General features: G+C 46.8%; 1 protein-coding gene across 2 annotated transcripts in view; it reads right to left on the minus strand.

Annotated features, from left to right (window-relative positions):
* The window catches only part of furina (furin (paired basic amino acid cleaving enzyme) a), a 56,291-nt gene that overhangs the window by 39,056 nt on the left and 1,135 nt on the right, over positions 1-16,100 (minus strand). For both annotated transcript variants that reach the window (XM_079736703.1, XM_079736704.1), the window contains exon 2: positions 11,388-11,683. In XM_079736703.1, coding sequence (XP_079592829.1) covers positions 11,388-11,600 — 213 coding nt within the window. In that variant the 5' untranslated portion in view covers positions 11,601-11,683. The remainder of the gene's footprint in view (positions 1-11,387; positions 11,684-16,100) is intronic.

The raw sequence follows: 16,100 nt of genomic DNA on the forward strand, positions 1-16,100 counted from the left end.
CGATCCTGTCACCATCACTCTGCGAACGGCCTCCCGCTGCTCAGGGAACATGAAGCGGAGCTCCGCCGGTAGCGAGCGGAAAATGGCAGCCAGGATCTGATAAGAGTAATGCGGAAACTGTTGGGGAATGTCGGATGGCAGCGTTCTTGGAAGGCCTCCAGACGCACACAATGACAACCATCAGCCTGACTCCACCGCGCCGGCCACAGGGCGGACCCAGATGGATCTAAACGCCGTCTGAATACGTGGAGCAGGGTCCAAGGGATGGGAATCTGATTCATGTCTCCATACGCCTCTCCCATCCTGGTCATTTGAGACTGATAATAACCTCATTTATATTAATAAATGACAATCAAAACTATTTACTGTCACCATTTTCCTGGACAAATTGAGTTCATTACTAGAGCGTTGAGTCTCATGTGGGTGGCACCCAGAGACGCCGTATGGACTGTAGTCATGGGAACGACGGGCTCACCACCCGCAAGGAACACTGAACCGTCAGAGAACGAACAACAGAGGATCAGAGAGCCGTCGCTGTAGTAGAGGAACTCTGTGCGGCCCCGTCATCGGCCACATGTTGAACACACACAGAGGCTCCCAGGAGGAATGAGCACAAACACCAAGCACAGACTACTTTCCAATCCCAGCTGATGGCGGCCTGCCCTAATTATTATTTACCCGCGGCCGCCTGGCGTCTGACAGGAACACGTGAGCCTGCAGGAACGCAGTCAACAACTGCCTCTGATCCAGGGGGCGTGTCCGGTCATACGGCAGATGGCTGATTGGACGGCCCCCGTGGTGGTCAGGGGAGGCCAGTACAAACAGAGCGATCCACGTCCTGTGAACACAGAGACAAGGCCGCCCCCCCTCCCCCTGCCCAACCGTAATGAGCTCCTCCCACGCAGAAGCTGGGCAGCGTCCCGGCACCACTAAACAGCCAGGATACGACCTATAGGATGCAGCCGCTGAGATCCGGCCTCAGCCACCACAACATGTGCGTTAGTGGGGCTCACGCCTGCAGCTCCGCTGACGGCCTCTAGGGGCCGGAGGAAGGAACAGGATTTCCTTCTCCATGTTTGCTTGGCTCAGTTAGGATCTCAGTGCTCGTTGGTCTCATGTTCGCGGTCTCAGGGGGCCGTTACATTTTTATGAAAAAGTGATGAAGTATTTAATGTGACTTATTTTGCCCTCTGAAGTGTAGGGCAGTCTTTCATGAACCTCCTAAACGGACCTTGATCTTCAGCTACCAGCTGCGGAAAACATCAGCACACGAGGCTGGCTGTAGAAGGTGTGACTCCCCCCCCCCCCTACAACACAACAGGCTGGCTGTAGAGTGTGTGACCCCCCCACAACACACGGAGGCTGGCTGTAGAAGGTGTGACCCCCCCCCCCCCACAACACACCAGGCTGGCTGTAGAAGGTGTGACCCCCCCTACAACACACCAGGCTGGCTGTAGAAGTGTGTGACCCCCCCACAACACATGGAGGCTGGCTGTAGAAGTGTGTGACCCCCCAGGTGTTTGGGAGGAATAACACGCTGATGTAAAGGACGCAACTAGTTTAACGGTCTGTAGTTGTAAATAATGCATGCAGGAGAATATTTTTATCAGGTCATGTTAGATGACGAAATCTACACATGGGCACCATACCCTTAAGACATTGTTATTGCGTTCTTTCCACTTGCAGAGCAGCAACATGCGGGGCTAGCAGCATCAAACAACAGATATGTTTCACCACAAACTCAAAGAAAGGCGTACTAAGCCGCGCTCAGCCAGGGCCGAGGCTTGGATCTGCTGAATTATTAATCATGCAAACATCATCAATTAAGTATTGCTATAGAACGAGTCACAAACACCCTAGTTTAAATGACTGGTGGATATCAAAAGATGGAGATTTGTTTTAATAAAAGATGTGGACATGATTTCCATGCTTGGCCCGTCTATCAAAGGAGAGCTGACTGGAGAAAGGCTCTCAGATGTTTCTGTGGATCCAGTGAGCAGCAGACCTCGGGGCAGCAGCAGCATCACCCCCACACCAGCCTCCGTTCTATTGTCATCCATTCCTCTTTTTAATTTGTTCTTTCTGTGTTTATTACAAACTGCCATCAGAGTTATGATTGTCTGAACTAAAGTGATAAAAGCAGTTTTAGTTTCGACTTTGCCCCCCAGTATTGATTAAACTGTTGAACCACCAGGAACACACAACACAACCAGGACAACACAAACAGGAGAACACAACCACCACAAAAGAACACAATCAACAGCAGGACAACACCCCCTGTGTCACTGTGCCTGTGTTGCTGTGGTCATAATGGTTCCTCCCTCGCTCCCCTTTGTTAGTCTGTTGTAGGTCGATGTGTCTGGATCATGGTGTATGGAACCCGTCCAGGCTCCCCCAGAGCCCAGGAGGCGTTCCTGGACACACGTTGCAGCCTGCCATGAGCGTCAGACAGGAGGACTGCTTTGCGTCAGACAGGAGGACTGCTTCGCGTGAGACAGGAGGACTGCTTCGCGTGAGATAGGGGGATTGCTGCGCGGCAGACAGGAGGACTGCTGAGCGGCTGGAGCGACCGCACACTGATTCCTTCTTCACATGTGAAGACCTCCAGATCTTGAAATATATATCTACTGTATAACCAAAACCTATTGATATTTGTGAATAAGGCCTTGAAAATGTGGCACAGCCTATTGAACCGAGGAACGGTTTGTACTAAAGCAGCCGTTCTGAAAACAAGAATAATATCGACCAAGCCATTACAATATACAACGACGCCAAGGTTAACGCAGCACAGTTAGCCCGCAAAGCTTAAACGCTGGATTGTTAGCCCCGAGTCTGATGACAGATAAATCTGTTTTTTTATGTACCAAGGAGTGAGCTTGTGTGGTGCCTTTGTTTGCATGCCCTGCATAGCGATGTAAGTAGCCACCGCCACCTTGACTAACAAATCAGAGATTTGCTCATCTCACTCCCTGAGTCCCATCATAACCATGAGCACGATGAATGATGAACGAAGTACCACCTCCCTAAAGAGAAACAGCGACTGCAGCAGCCCCTGCATTAGATTACAAAACAACAATAACGATGGCAGAGGGGCCAGAAATAGAGGAACGGAGCAATCTGCTCCAGGAGGATAATAAAGGGTTCCAGGCCTGTTCCCGTGTGGCTGGAGGGGTCAGGGAGGGGAGGAGTGCGCCAGAGAGTCACAGAAACACATAGACAACATTCCTCACAGACAGCTAGTTTTATAGGTTGGGCGAGTGGTGGGAATTCTGCTTTCTGTGGACTAAACACTGAAGCCATTGGTTGGGGAGGGTTACCCCAGAGCTAAACACAGCCCAGACTCCGCTGGTTCACATGCGCCGTAATTGTCGTCCTTGCGGTTGGCTTCTTGTTTTGGCAGGTCCAGGAATGGTAGCACCGGACGGGGAACCTGAGGAGTGGAGTATCTCCGCCACGCCACAGCGACAGCACGCTCAGCGGTCCCAGACCTTCTGCTAAAAGAATACTTCTTGTTCTGGAATCGTCTTTTCCCTTCTACTCTTTTTGTATTCAGAATTCCGAGCAGCAGGAATTTGGTTGTGAGTGAAGTCACGTTTCGTTTAAGCAAAGCACTGAAGTTCATTTTCTAATTCTCTTCTCATCCAAAGCACGAACAGGTCAAAAATCTTCCTTCAGACGGTATAAGATATACCATCAGATTAGCATACCAATATTTGTACATAATTGAATACTCTAGCAACCGAATGACAAAAAAAAAAAGACATCCATCAGTGAGCAAGGCCTAACCCAGCAGAATCAGCTCGTAAAGGCAGGATGGTGCTGGGATGGCAGGGTACTGGGATGGCGGGATGCTGGGATGGTGGGGTGCTGGGGGGTTGGGATGGTGGGGTGCAGGGGGGTTGGGCGCTTTGAAAGCAGGCAGCCCGGGGCTCTCCAGGCCTCTGCTCCGGGCTGGGGGAGTGAGGAGGGGGAGGGGGTTAAACTTAGGCCCGTTTCTGCAGAGCGCGGATCGGCAATATCAAATATTCATGAGCAGTCAAACCCATCTCAATAAGTGATGGTGCGAGCGCAGGCGTGATATATTCCACTTTCTTTGCAACACGGATGGATAACCTAGTTAGAAATGTTTCCTTTGTAGTCCTTCAGCGAGTCTCTCAGCACTGATGCTGCAACGCTCCAAACTAGCCAAGGAGAAGAAAAACCGACAACAATGGAAAATAATACCGCTAGACTATTGTTAGCGTGAACCAAACAACAAGACTGAAAGAAACCACAGAATAACTTTGAGAGACGGGAATTAAAACCTGATCCTCTTGGGCAATTCATGACCAACTTTCGGTGGAGGCACACGTTTTTTTGAAATGGCGGAAGACCAAGAAGTTACTGGAAACATTCAACAACAATAGCAGCACCTGCTGTGCCGCTTGACGGACAGGGAGGGCAGGGGTGGCCGAGAAACAATGAGGAAAGAAATATTACCCTGTACTGAGAACAACGAGCTGGGATAAAGAACACAGCGCCATCGCAACGTGATACGACAGCAGGAAGAGGCATGGCTGTGGTTTGGTCCAACAGGTTGAACACGCGGCATAGCTCTGAGCTTTAAGGAGTGTCTGTTGACTGGTTTATGAGTACAAGAGTCTGAACCATTGTTTTACACTTAATGTTCAAACTGTATCTGCAGAAGGGTTGATGGAGGCTTGATGCCACCTTCCACACTTTACTTTCCCAGAATTTGGAATTATTTGGTATATGTCATAGTTTGTATTATTTTTTAAATGAAGTGCAGCGACTGACAAGAATGACAGAAGAGTTTCATATCATCACAGTATCAGTGTTAGATGGTTGCGAGGTTTGTTCACAGAACGGTGCACTTGTAATAAGGTGCCAGTTCTCTCTGCAACCCTCTTTATGGTGGTGCTAACTGTGCGAAGGAATTTGAACTCCGTGTTCTCATTAATTTGGACGAGGGTATCCAAGACAGAGGCACGGAGCATCTGTTACAAGTGGAGACTCATATTACAGCCAATGTATCAGTTTACAGCACAAAGCTCCACACCCAGATTTGCCTCTGTATCTCGTCTTCTTTGTGTTTTGTAGCTTATCTGCCTGAACCATGGCTCCCTTAGAATGCATGGGAGAGTATGTAGGCGTCACCAAGCCAGGTGAAGCTTTATGAATAACTAGTTAGTAACATCTACCTCTGAGATGGACATGTTCTGTGAATATCAAGGTTATACATTAAACCTCTTAAATGTAAGAGATAAAGTATATCTTCTGAGCCCAGACCGCTTCACCCACTCTACAGGAACTGTTCTAGTCTCTAATGACCATCTTGTTTTGTTATTGTATTTCTCACAATTATGACATAACGATTTAACTTGAGGAGCTGTGAGCAGAACTCCTGGTGTTGACCCCGTGACCTCTCCTCAGCGCCTCCATCCAGACCTTTCTGTGAGTTCACAGACCGACAGCTGAGCCATGGTGGAAAACACATCTGGCTCTGGTTACCGAGCCCTCGCTGTCTGCCTTCTGCACCGTGTCAACCCCCACCTTTCGTCTGGAAAGGGCAGACTTCCCCCTGGAGCCTCCGACTACATGGAGGTCCGCTCCTCCACCCAGTGAGATGGAGTCACAGCCGTCTTCTGACTGAACCGGGCTGGGTGCTGATTCTAGATGAGTCTCTACATTATGGAGGTGATGGGACTGATCAGAATAACACTCAGCAGTTTGTATATATTATAGATTTAGTTTTATCCCCTGGCCCAGACATGAGCACTAGTCAACTGATGTTGTAAAAACATGGCTGTCTGACTCAGGGCTAATGTCAACTATTATTTTCATTTTGTACTGAAATATCTTCCATTATATGACAAGTATTGCTGTAGTGTCGAGCAGCGGACTGTTTGAAGGGTACAGACCAAAGCCCACGTAGCCATCGGCAACTGAAATCCAACTAAAGGCCACGAGAGTCAACATTAAAGCACTCCCAGTGCCACCACTACTGTTAAACCCACTCGACAAGATGCCAAACATCATCGGGTTTCAAAGCAACATTTGAATTTCTGGCGTATTTCTTTGTCATTAACTGTAGAGCTGGTGAGTTCTCCTGATCTGAGCGCTCCGTTCTTAACTGGCTGACATTGTGCTCGCTAGTTATGCTGCAAACTTCAGGCTGCTGCCGTCACTAATTCTCATCATTTAGCTCTGTGGATTAGAGTGGTACATACGCTACTGCCACTAAACATTACGCATCAAATGTCATTTTTTTATATAATAATCTTAAGGCAAAGCACTATTGAGTGTTACACTCAATAGTGCTTTGCTTTTTCATACTTCTATGGACTCAGTATTTTAATTGTAGTGAATTGATTTACATTTGATTATTTCAATCGATATCAATCCTGTGCCAGAACTGCCTCAACACGCAGAACCAAACAAACCATCTTCAGTAGGGAATAAAACTCTACTTATCAGCAACCATCAGACCAGCAGCTCCCTGCAGATCGAGGAGACGTTCGTCTGACAGGAGCTCTGAATGAACCATCCTGTTCTTTAAAATCAATGGACGGATTACAGGCCTGGAATCGACCGCACTGTACCAGAGATAACGAAGATTTCAGAGGACATACAGTCCTCTCCTGGATAAAACCAGCCCGTTACTGGGCGGCAAGCCTGAACAGAAGCCATACCAAGAGGTTGTTGGTTCCAACACTTCAGAGGGACAATGTCTCCAGTAGGCTTAGAGTGCTGGTCCTGAAGGCCTGTAGGCTTAGAGTGCTGGTCCTGTAGGCCTCTAGGTTTAGAATGCTGGTCCTGTAAGCCTCTAGGCTTAGAGTGCTGGACCTGTAGGCCTGTGGGCTTAGTGTGCTGGTCTTCTAGGCCTGTAGGCTTAGAGTGCTGGTCCTGAAGGCCTGTCTGTAGGCCTGTAGGCACTGCTGGCCGGTCCATCTTATTGGCATGAAATAGGGCGGCACCATGGTACGAAATATTGCTGGTTAAAGATTAATGAACAGAGGCTTGGAGTTTAGGAAACAATCTACACCGCCCTGCAATATTCATCAGGGGCGATCTATAGCCAGTGGAGTGCCGGGTCACTGAAACGATCCTGAGGCTCTCAGTCAGCGGATGAATAAATCACAGCGCGTTCCAGCCTACAGAGCACAGAGACGAGATCCCCTGGGCCAGAGACACTTCTGGACTCTGATATTCTTACCAACACGTACTCACTGTGAGGCGTTGCTAATGGGACAAGAAGTCCACGTCCAGCTGTGAGGAACATCTGGCTCCAGTAGAGCTCAGCAAGACCCGCCTTCTCGTCACAGCCCGGCCAATCACATCCCAGCGCTCTGCTTTCCAAGGCCAACCGACATCTTAGACCGCCTTCTCCTCCCAGGGACCGGGACTAGGACCGAGTCTAAGACTACCTTCCAGGGACTGGGTCTAGGACTACCCTCCAGGGACAGGGTCTAGGACTACCCTCCAGGCACCGAGTCTAGGACTACCTCCCAGGGACTGGGTCTAGGACTACCTTCCAGGGACTGGGTCTAGGACCGGTCTAGGACTACCCTTCAGAACTAAGACTATCCTACAGGGACCAGGTCCGGGGTCTGGCCTAGGACTAGCCCGTAGCGTCTGGTTCTCGGTCTTCATGCCCAGTTCCCGTCATTGTTTTGAGAAACTATGAGAAAAAAGCATTTAAGCCAATAAAAGTTTCAGAGAAGATTTAGCACACAGCCAGTCCCAGAACTATGGCATTGAAAGAGTTTCCCCAAAAAGGTTCTGTAATATTAATACCACAGCATATGTCTATTTCTATAAATGGGATGAGTTTCCAAACCATATTAAAAGTGCATTTAAATACACTGCTTTTCCCTTCATTATTTAAGACAGGATGTTGCATTAGCGTGGGAATAATAATATTCCCTCTCAATTTCCCTGACTCCTTCTGGTTTCAGTCCTGTTGCTGAAGACCATAAATACAGAGGAGTACCCGACTCCTCCAGAGAGGAGAGGAGAGGAGAGGAGACGGGAGCAGAGAGAGGACACAGCAGGGAGGACCATCTCTCCTCAGCCCCTCAGTCCCTGGGCCTTCCAGCTCAACTCTCTCCTTAGACCCTCAGACCCTGGGCCTTCCAGCTCAACTCTCTCCTTAGACCCTCAGACCCTGGGCCTTCCAGCTCAACTCTCTCCTTAGACCCTCAGACCCTGGGCCTTCCAGCTCAACTCTCTCCTTAGACCCTCAGACCCTGGGCCTTCCAGCTCAACTCTCTCCTTAGACCCTCAGACCCTGGGCCTTCCAGCTCAACCCTCTCCTTAGACCCTCAGACCCTGGGCCATCCAGTAGAACTCTCTTTTCCCTAGGAAGTGGTTAACAACCGACAACTGAAACCATTTCTTTAGAAAACAAGAAAAATTACATTTCCTCCTTGCGGTGGGTTCCAAGAAATGCTACGGCGCTTCGAGGTGTGAAGCCGTCATAATTTTATAGTAAACTTGGCAAGTCATTTTGGGGAATTGAGCTTATTGCACAATCGTTTTTTAAGTGAATGAACCTCCAACTGTTCTGAACTAGTCCCACTGACCTACGAACACAAACACAAACTAGCTTTTATTCTGGACTTTGGCCGTCCATTTGAATGAATTCAAAACACCCCACTGATTACCGTAACATGAGATCAATATTATTAAGCAGTAACAGAACACAACAACACATTCAATACTGTGACAAATCCCAGCCAAACAATTCATTCTGTGATATTTACTGTGAGACAGAAATGCTACTGCATGTAACGATGAACAGGACCAGCTAACGTCAAACAAGCATCAATGTTTTAAAGGTCAGAATAAAAGTGCTCTTTTAAGCACAGACACGTTGGTAATCAATGCTCCCTCATCTTTCTGAAAGGCTTTCTGTCGATTTCCAATCAGCTACAACTATAGTGCTCATGTAAAACCACATTGCATTTATTTTAATGAATAATTATTTATTCTTATTATCAGAACAATGTTCTTCAAAGTAATTGAATTGGCAATTTACTTAGTCTTAGTCAAACAACGTATTGAATGTTTAACAAAGAGTTTTTCAGCCGCCTTCAAACGCATTACTAGACAACATGGCATGAAGTTCCTAAAGGATAACAGTCATGTATAATGTACAATCAATAGATTCTAGTAAAGCCATATGCTCAAAGGCAGAGCTACGGTACTACAGGAGCCGAGGCTTCAGAGTAAAAGCACTACCTTAGGCTTTAGTGATCTGGAACAACTCAAGATGGCCCAAACACCCAAAGTGCATCTACTTAGGTGTTCAGCTTGAGTTGATTAGGAGGAACAACAGATGAACCAGCCTTAGCCTGAGGAGAACGTGTTCAGTGCTCACCTGTAGGGCGTGTCTGTGGGCTGGTGGGGGAGCTGGCCCCAGGTACCAAAGGAAAAGGAATCATGACAAATGAGATGCGTTATACTTCTAGATTTGTAAAGCAAGTTGATTTTGGAGGTCAAAAACAATATGTAAAACCTTATCAAAGTAATTTGATAAGGCCTTATCAAATAATGGCAGCGTATTAAATGTTAGAATCCCAAGGTGAGCTCCTTGATGGCTCTTCACATGAATCCACCAGCTCATCGTTCTATACGGCCTCACCGAGTGAAACGTCTCACCTGACTACACACTGTTCTGGAGGATAAAGAGAACGCCTACTCCCCTGTCAGGGAAAGACTAAATGCCTTCACTTTCCTTCGTTTCCCAGATCTAGGGCAATGTCAGTCATCTGTGTCGTGTACTCGCACGGAATTTGAGATCATCTTAGTCATTGTGGTGAGCAAGGCAATCAAAGTTAACGCACAATGTTGGTGCAATGTTCAAAGTGTTTGGTGGCATCAGTAACACACACATGATGATATAGTGGGCCAAACAGATGTGACCTTTTGGTTGAGGAATATCCCCGGTAATGTAATGCATTATCCTCTCTAAAAAGGGACACATAATTGTATTTTAAGCACAAAGCATTAACATCAGCTGGCATCACAAGCCAAGAAAAACAGACTGTAAAGGCAATTACTTCCCCACTGTCCATGTCCATGCCGTAATTAAGATTGTTTTGAAGCGTTTACCTGCTTTATGGTACTCAATTAATCATCTTATACTATACTCCATCTCACTTCATTAAGCTCGTAATGTCTCCATCGTTCTGCCTCAAAAGCCCTTAGATCAGCAGAACTAAACCAGCAGACCTCAGATCAGCAGACCTCAAATCAGTAGACCTCTACCAGCCTCAGATCAGCCTTAGATCAGCAGACCTCTCCCAGCCTCAGCCCAGAGTTCTGCTCTGTTCTTCTCTAAGGCTCCCCGGAGGTCTTTCTTACACCAGGCGTGTGCGGCTCTGAGAAGTATCTAGCAGAGGAGGTTTGCGTTGACTGCCAACGGAAAGCCGACCGAGCAGTAGGAGCTCTCCTCCTCCTCCTCCTCCTGACTATGCCCACGGGCCAGAAGCTTCCTCCTGCAGCACGGAACTGTCATGGTGATGCAGGACGGCCCACCAGTGGGGGATTTTAGCCTCTCTGATTCGTTGTCAACACCCACACAGCAAGAGTCAGAATACGGTCTGCCGATGTAGAGACTAAAGAGGAGCGATCGGAGACAATGTGAACAAATTGATGATTGACACCTGGCAAAACCGTAGCATTCTGAGAGGACTACAACGGCTAGAGCAATAAGAAGATATGAAGACAAATACACAGAACCACACCACCAATCTGAAGGATGTGTGTATACTATCAGAGGGCTCCAAAGTCATTATAAATATACTTATCCATACACAATAATCCATGAAAGAAACAGAATATATACCACCAGAAAGACATTCCTTCATTCAGAGAAAGATTAGCGAAATGTTATCACGGAATTCAAGTCAACAAAATGTGGACATTATTTTACGACATTCATCTGACATTCAGGCAAGCACACACACACACACATGCGCACGCACACATGCTAGAGATAAGGGGTGAAGCGATGAAGAGGTGTGGTCAGGGTGCCAGGGTGGGCTGACCTGAACGAGACCCACCAGCTCATCCTGAGAGGCTCTGGGTACAAACAATGAAGGTTCCCTTTTCAAAGTTGATAGAGAAAACATAAAAAATAATTATTAATCAGCGGAGTTCTGGTGTGACAATGCGCTGCAATTCAATTAACAAACCAGTAGTCGTTAAATCAGTAACATAGCCTCCCTAACGTTGACGGGCCACTCTGACCTGCTCTTCATAAGACTGCAGTCATCCATTATTCACAGGCCCAATAAAACACCAGGGGGGCTTCTGCTGCTATCCCCTGGAGAACTGTGAATTCAAACAGGCCTTAAAGCCGTGCAGGGGTCTGCACTCACGTGGCCCAGGTTGACGAAGCTGTGCTTGCTGGCCACCTGCTCGGCGACCTCCTGGCCTCCAGGGATCTGGACGGCCCAGGTGTTGGTGTAGATCTTCTGGCAGAACGCTGGTCCCAGTCCTGACACAAGTAAGACCAGCAGTGCGGGGCCCAGGAGGGACTGGACCGGTCCGGCCCGGGGGCCTGTGGCCAGCGATGAGGGGCCACAAGCCATGGGTTCAGGAGCAGCGATCTGAGTTCAGGGGCCCTACGGCCGGTAGGTAGAGCAAGGGGCGAGAAGGGACGGTCACTGCACACCTGAGGAGACAGACAGATGGTCAGAGGAGACAGGCATCACAGATAGACATCACACCCTGAGGAGACAGACATTACAGAAGGTCAGAGGCAAAAGACATCACAGACGGTCAGAGTACGCAACAACTCTCTCTAAGATGGAGTGTCTGATTTTGTCGAATCCGCCGCCGTGAGTGAGATATAAACTGACATCAACGTTTATGGCGTCACCAAGCGGGGGATTGAACCTATATCATAACAGTAGATACTTGACAGGTGATTGAACCTATATCACAGCAGTAGACACTTGACGGGGGATTGAACCTATATTATAGCAGTAGACACTTGACGGGGGATTGAACCTCTATCATAGCAGTAGACACTTGACGGGGGATTGAACCTTTATCCAAGCAGCGGACACTTGACGGGGACTCGACCAAACCCCTACGGAAGAAAACCTCCTGGTCGTTTCCGGATCTCGTTGTTCAAAGGGATCCGTACGACAGCGAATTGAAAGTATAAACTCTTACTTTCTTTGGAGGTTTTATACCAGATATTAAACCTTGAGTTAAGAATATAAATGATGCAATAACAATAGTGCCCTCTGCAATTTAATAAAAATGGCATCACAAGGAGGTTAATAAGCGATTGAAACCCAGATACGAGGTAATGGAGCAAAGTTACATCATCAAAAGACCTAAAGTAAAGGCTTTCCGTAAAGGCTTAAAGGCAAACTTTAAGTGTGAACCATTTTCGGTATGAAAACGATTCACTCAATTGTCATCACAATTAGGGCGGTCTTGTCATGTTCGACGACAGGAATAGTGGCCAGAATTGATCACACTAGTTTTCGATAGCCAAATGGAGGCAATCTTGATTAAACCTCTTCTTTGAATAATGCTTTGGACATCCAATGTCCTGCCAAATAATTCATAAGCCCCATAATTCTTATTTCATACTTCCAGACCATCAGCCACATAATCATATTTCATAAGCCAAATATGACTGCTTCATGTGCCACAAACTTCCAAAGACAAAAGGGATTTTTTCCCCCAAAAAAGGCTGATGTTGGCATGAACTGCTGAAAATGAAAGCCAGTTTAAATGTAAAGTACAAAAGAATGGTAAATCTTGTATTAACGTGATGCCATCCAACCAGCCAGTAATTACAGCTCAGAACAAATCCATAAATCCACAAAAAGCATTTGACATTTGTTGAATAAAAGAAGAAACCTCTTTAACGACACATTACCTTAGATTAAGGAGTCCTTAGTGAGTAACCAGCTGAGAAAGGAACATTACCTTAGATTAAGGAGTCCTTAGTGAGTAACTAGTGCTGGTACTGGGTATGTGGGCTGATGTTTGCCCAAACCAAACACTCAATCAACAACACCGCCAACTGGTTCACTATTGATCTCCTTCTGGGAGGAACTGTTCGGGGTAAACATCCAGCAGCAGTCTGAGCAGAGCTGGCTGGCTGCTGGTTGACCAAAACAGCACTCTGATCAGAGTTGACTGGCTGCTGGTTGACGAAAGCAGCAGTCTGATCAGAGTTGACTGGCTGCTGGTTTACCAAAGCAGCTGTCTGAGCAGAGTTGACTGGCTGCCGACCCGAGACACTGAAGGTGTTCCTGGGGTCAGCTGATTAATGCCCATTAGTAGATCCCTGGTTGGTTCCCGACCTGCCCGGGTCTAGTTTAGGGGCCCACTGAACGCCCCCCAGCCCGCCGTTACCCAACAAGTCAGGGCCAAGGTCCTGTCTGGACTGGTATTGAACCCAACAAACCTTCTGTAAACAGTGTTGAAGCTTTAGAATTGAACATTGAATTATTCACGCGGTCCATGTTGACCGTTACTGAGAGTCGGTTAAAGCCATCGCTTCAGAAGAAACCGTCAGAAAATACTTTTCCTTTGGCTTTGTGATCAATACAGCGTGTTCTCTGGAACCCTGACACACATCTGACAAGTGTCAGACCAGTGTCGAACCAGTGTCGGACCAGACCGAGTGTCCCAGTAGGGTCCCAGTTAGGACAGACCCGCGGACGCAAAACCAGCAGATCCCTGTAGGCATCGTACTGGATGGGAACTAAACCAATAACACCAGTACGAGATGGCGGGCAAACATACTGCTGTTGAATCATTCAATTATTCTGTGGATTCAAATCAATGTGTGTTGAAGTAATCTTTACCGATTGAGAAAGACAGGGACATGAATCAGCCTCTAGGTTAATAAAGCGGGTGTTCATGGTATAGCTCACAGGGCTTATGGTTAATAAAGCATGTGTTCAAGGTATAGTGGTTTGATGGTTAATAAAGCATGTGTACATGGTAAGCATGTGTTCATGGTATAGTAGGCTGATAGTTAATAAAACATGTGTACATGGTTAGCATGTGTTCATGGTATAGTGGGCTGATGGTTAATAAAACATGTGTACATGGTTAGCATGTGTTCATGGTATAGTGGGCTGATGGTTAATAAAACATGTGTACATGGTTAGCATGTGTTCATGGTATAGTGGGCTGATGGTTAATAAAGCATGTGTACATGGTAATGGTAAGCATGTGTTCATGGTACAGTGGGCTGATGGTTAATAAAGCATGTGTACATGGTAAGCATGTGTTCATGGTACAGTGGGCTGATGGTTAATAAAACATGTGTACATGGTTAGCATGTGTTCATGGTATAGTGGGCTGATGGTTAATAAAACATGTGTACATGGTTAGCATGTGTTCATGGTATAGTGGTCTGATGGTTAATAAAACATGTGTACATGGTTAGCATGTGTTCATGGTACAGTGGGTTGATGGTTAATAAAACATGTGTACATGGTAAGCATGTGTTCAAGGTATAGTGGGCTGGTGGTTAATAAAGCCTGTGTTCATGGTATAACTCAGAGGGCTGATGGTTAATAAAGCCTGTGTTCATGGTATAGCTCAGAGGGCTGATGGTTAATAAAGCCTGTGTTCATGGTATAGCTCAGAGGGCTGATGGGTAATAAAGCCTGTTTTCATGGTATAGCTCAGAGAGCTGATGGTTAATAAAGCATGTGAATGGTAAGCATGTGTTCATGGTTCAGCTCACAGGGCTGATCACGTTCCTCCCCTTTTTAACCCCGTGACTCACGTCACGGCCGTGTGTTTAGCCTTCAGTGTGCCCAGAGGGAGAGGCGGGCCGCGTTCCTGTCTTGGGTTTAAATCTGATAAAGCTCAGGGAAACAGAAGTTTTGTTGACAGCAGTGGCTTGTGTCTAGACGTGGTCACAGCCATACAACGAGGGCTGACCAGTAAGACGCAACACGGCCAAGCCCAAGGAAACCACAACGCAGCAGGTTCCTGCTGGGGAAGGGAGGGGACCTTAACGGGCGGTGGGAACTCCCCAGAAGTGTTGGTAGAAACAAACAAATTCAGGGATAGAGAAGTAGAAGGAGACGTACAGATCGACCCACACGCGTGAGGTCTTCATACTTCTGAAAGAGTAGAGTCGGCACTTCGCACTGAGTCTGAACTGTATCTCACTCCTACGCTATTTATTATATATTATGTCAATATTTCGATCATTTGGCATCTTTGTCAGTCTTTGTCAACATTATATAAATGTTTTCTTTGCAAAATGATTGTTATATCTAACAACATTCTATGTTATATCAAATAATCTGATATAAGATATCTGAATATCTTCCACAATGGGTTTGTGTATCCAACACATTAGCCACATTGTAGCACAAGAGTATTTGAGAACTAGTGGCCTCTGGGTACATACCAGTACTCAGAACCATTGACCTCTGGGTAGATAGCAGTACTCAGAACCAGTGACCTCTGGGTACATACCAGTACTCAGAACCAGTGACCTCTTGGTACCTTCTCCATCAGGCCCACTTGTGTCTTTCCAGCCAAAGGCTGTGGTTCCCTGTACTGAGTGAACACCTGAGTGCTGTTGGTGTGACCAGCTGGCCATCAGCAATTATGACAGCAAAAATTCACTCAAGAGAACCTTTGACCTTACTGTCCCGAGACCGCAACATGTGCCCAATCCAACAACGTCTGCACCTAGATTCATAATCCAGGATAATCCTCTCCACCACCGTATTGTCACATGAAAAGTCAACATATTGAAAGAAAATACATAATTAATCAGTAATCAAAAGAAAGGAAAATGTTACAAAATACAAGGGGCTCACCATACGCACAGAAAACAACCTTCGGATCAGAACTCTGTTGAAACTGACAGCGTGTCAACATTGTTCTTATTGGGATCATTGTTGGGCCTGGATTAGTTTCCAATTTGTTTGAACTACCGTTGAAAAAGAAATTTGCCCCAATAGCAATTAAGTCCTGCACAACTTCTGTATCCTACACACAGCAAGCATGATGATGTGAAGCATTGGGATAACTATAGCTGTTGAATAGTATCCTGCATTACAATATGGTCTGTATTCTTTCCT

This window comes from Pollachius pollachius (genome assembly GCF_949987615.1).
Source record: "Pollachius pollachius genome assembly, chromosome: 5".
Classification (NCBI taxonomy): domain Eukaryota; kingdom Metazoa; phylum Chordata; class Actinopteri; order Gadiformes; family Gadidae; genus Pollachius; species Pollachius pollachius.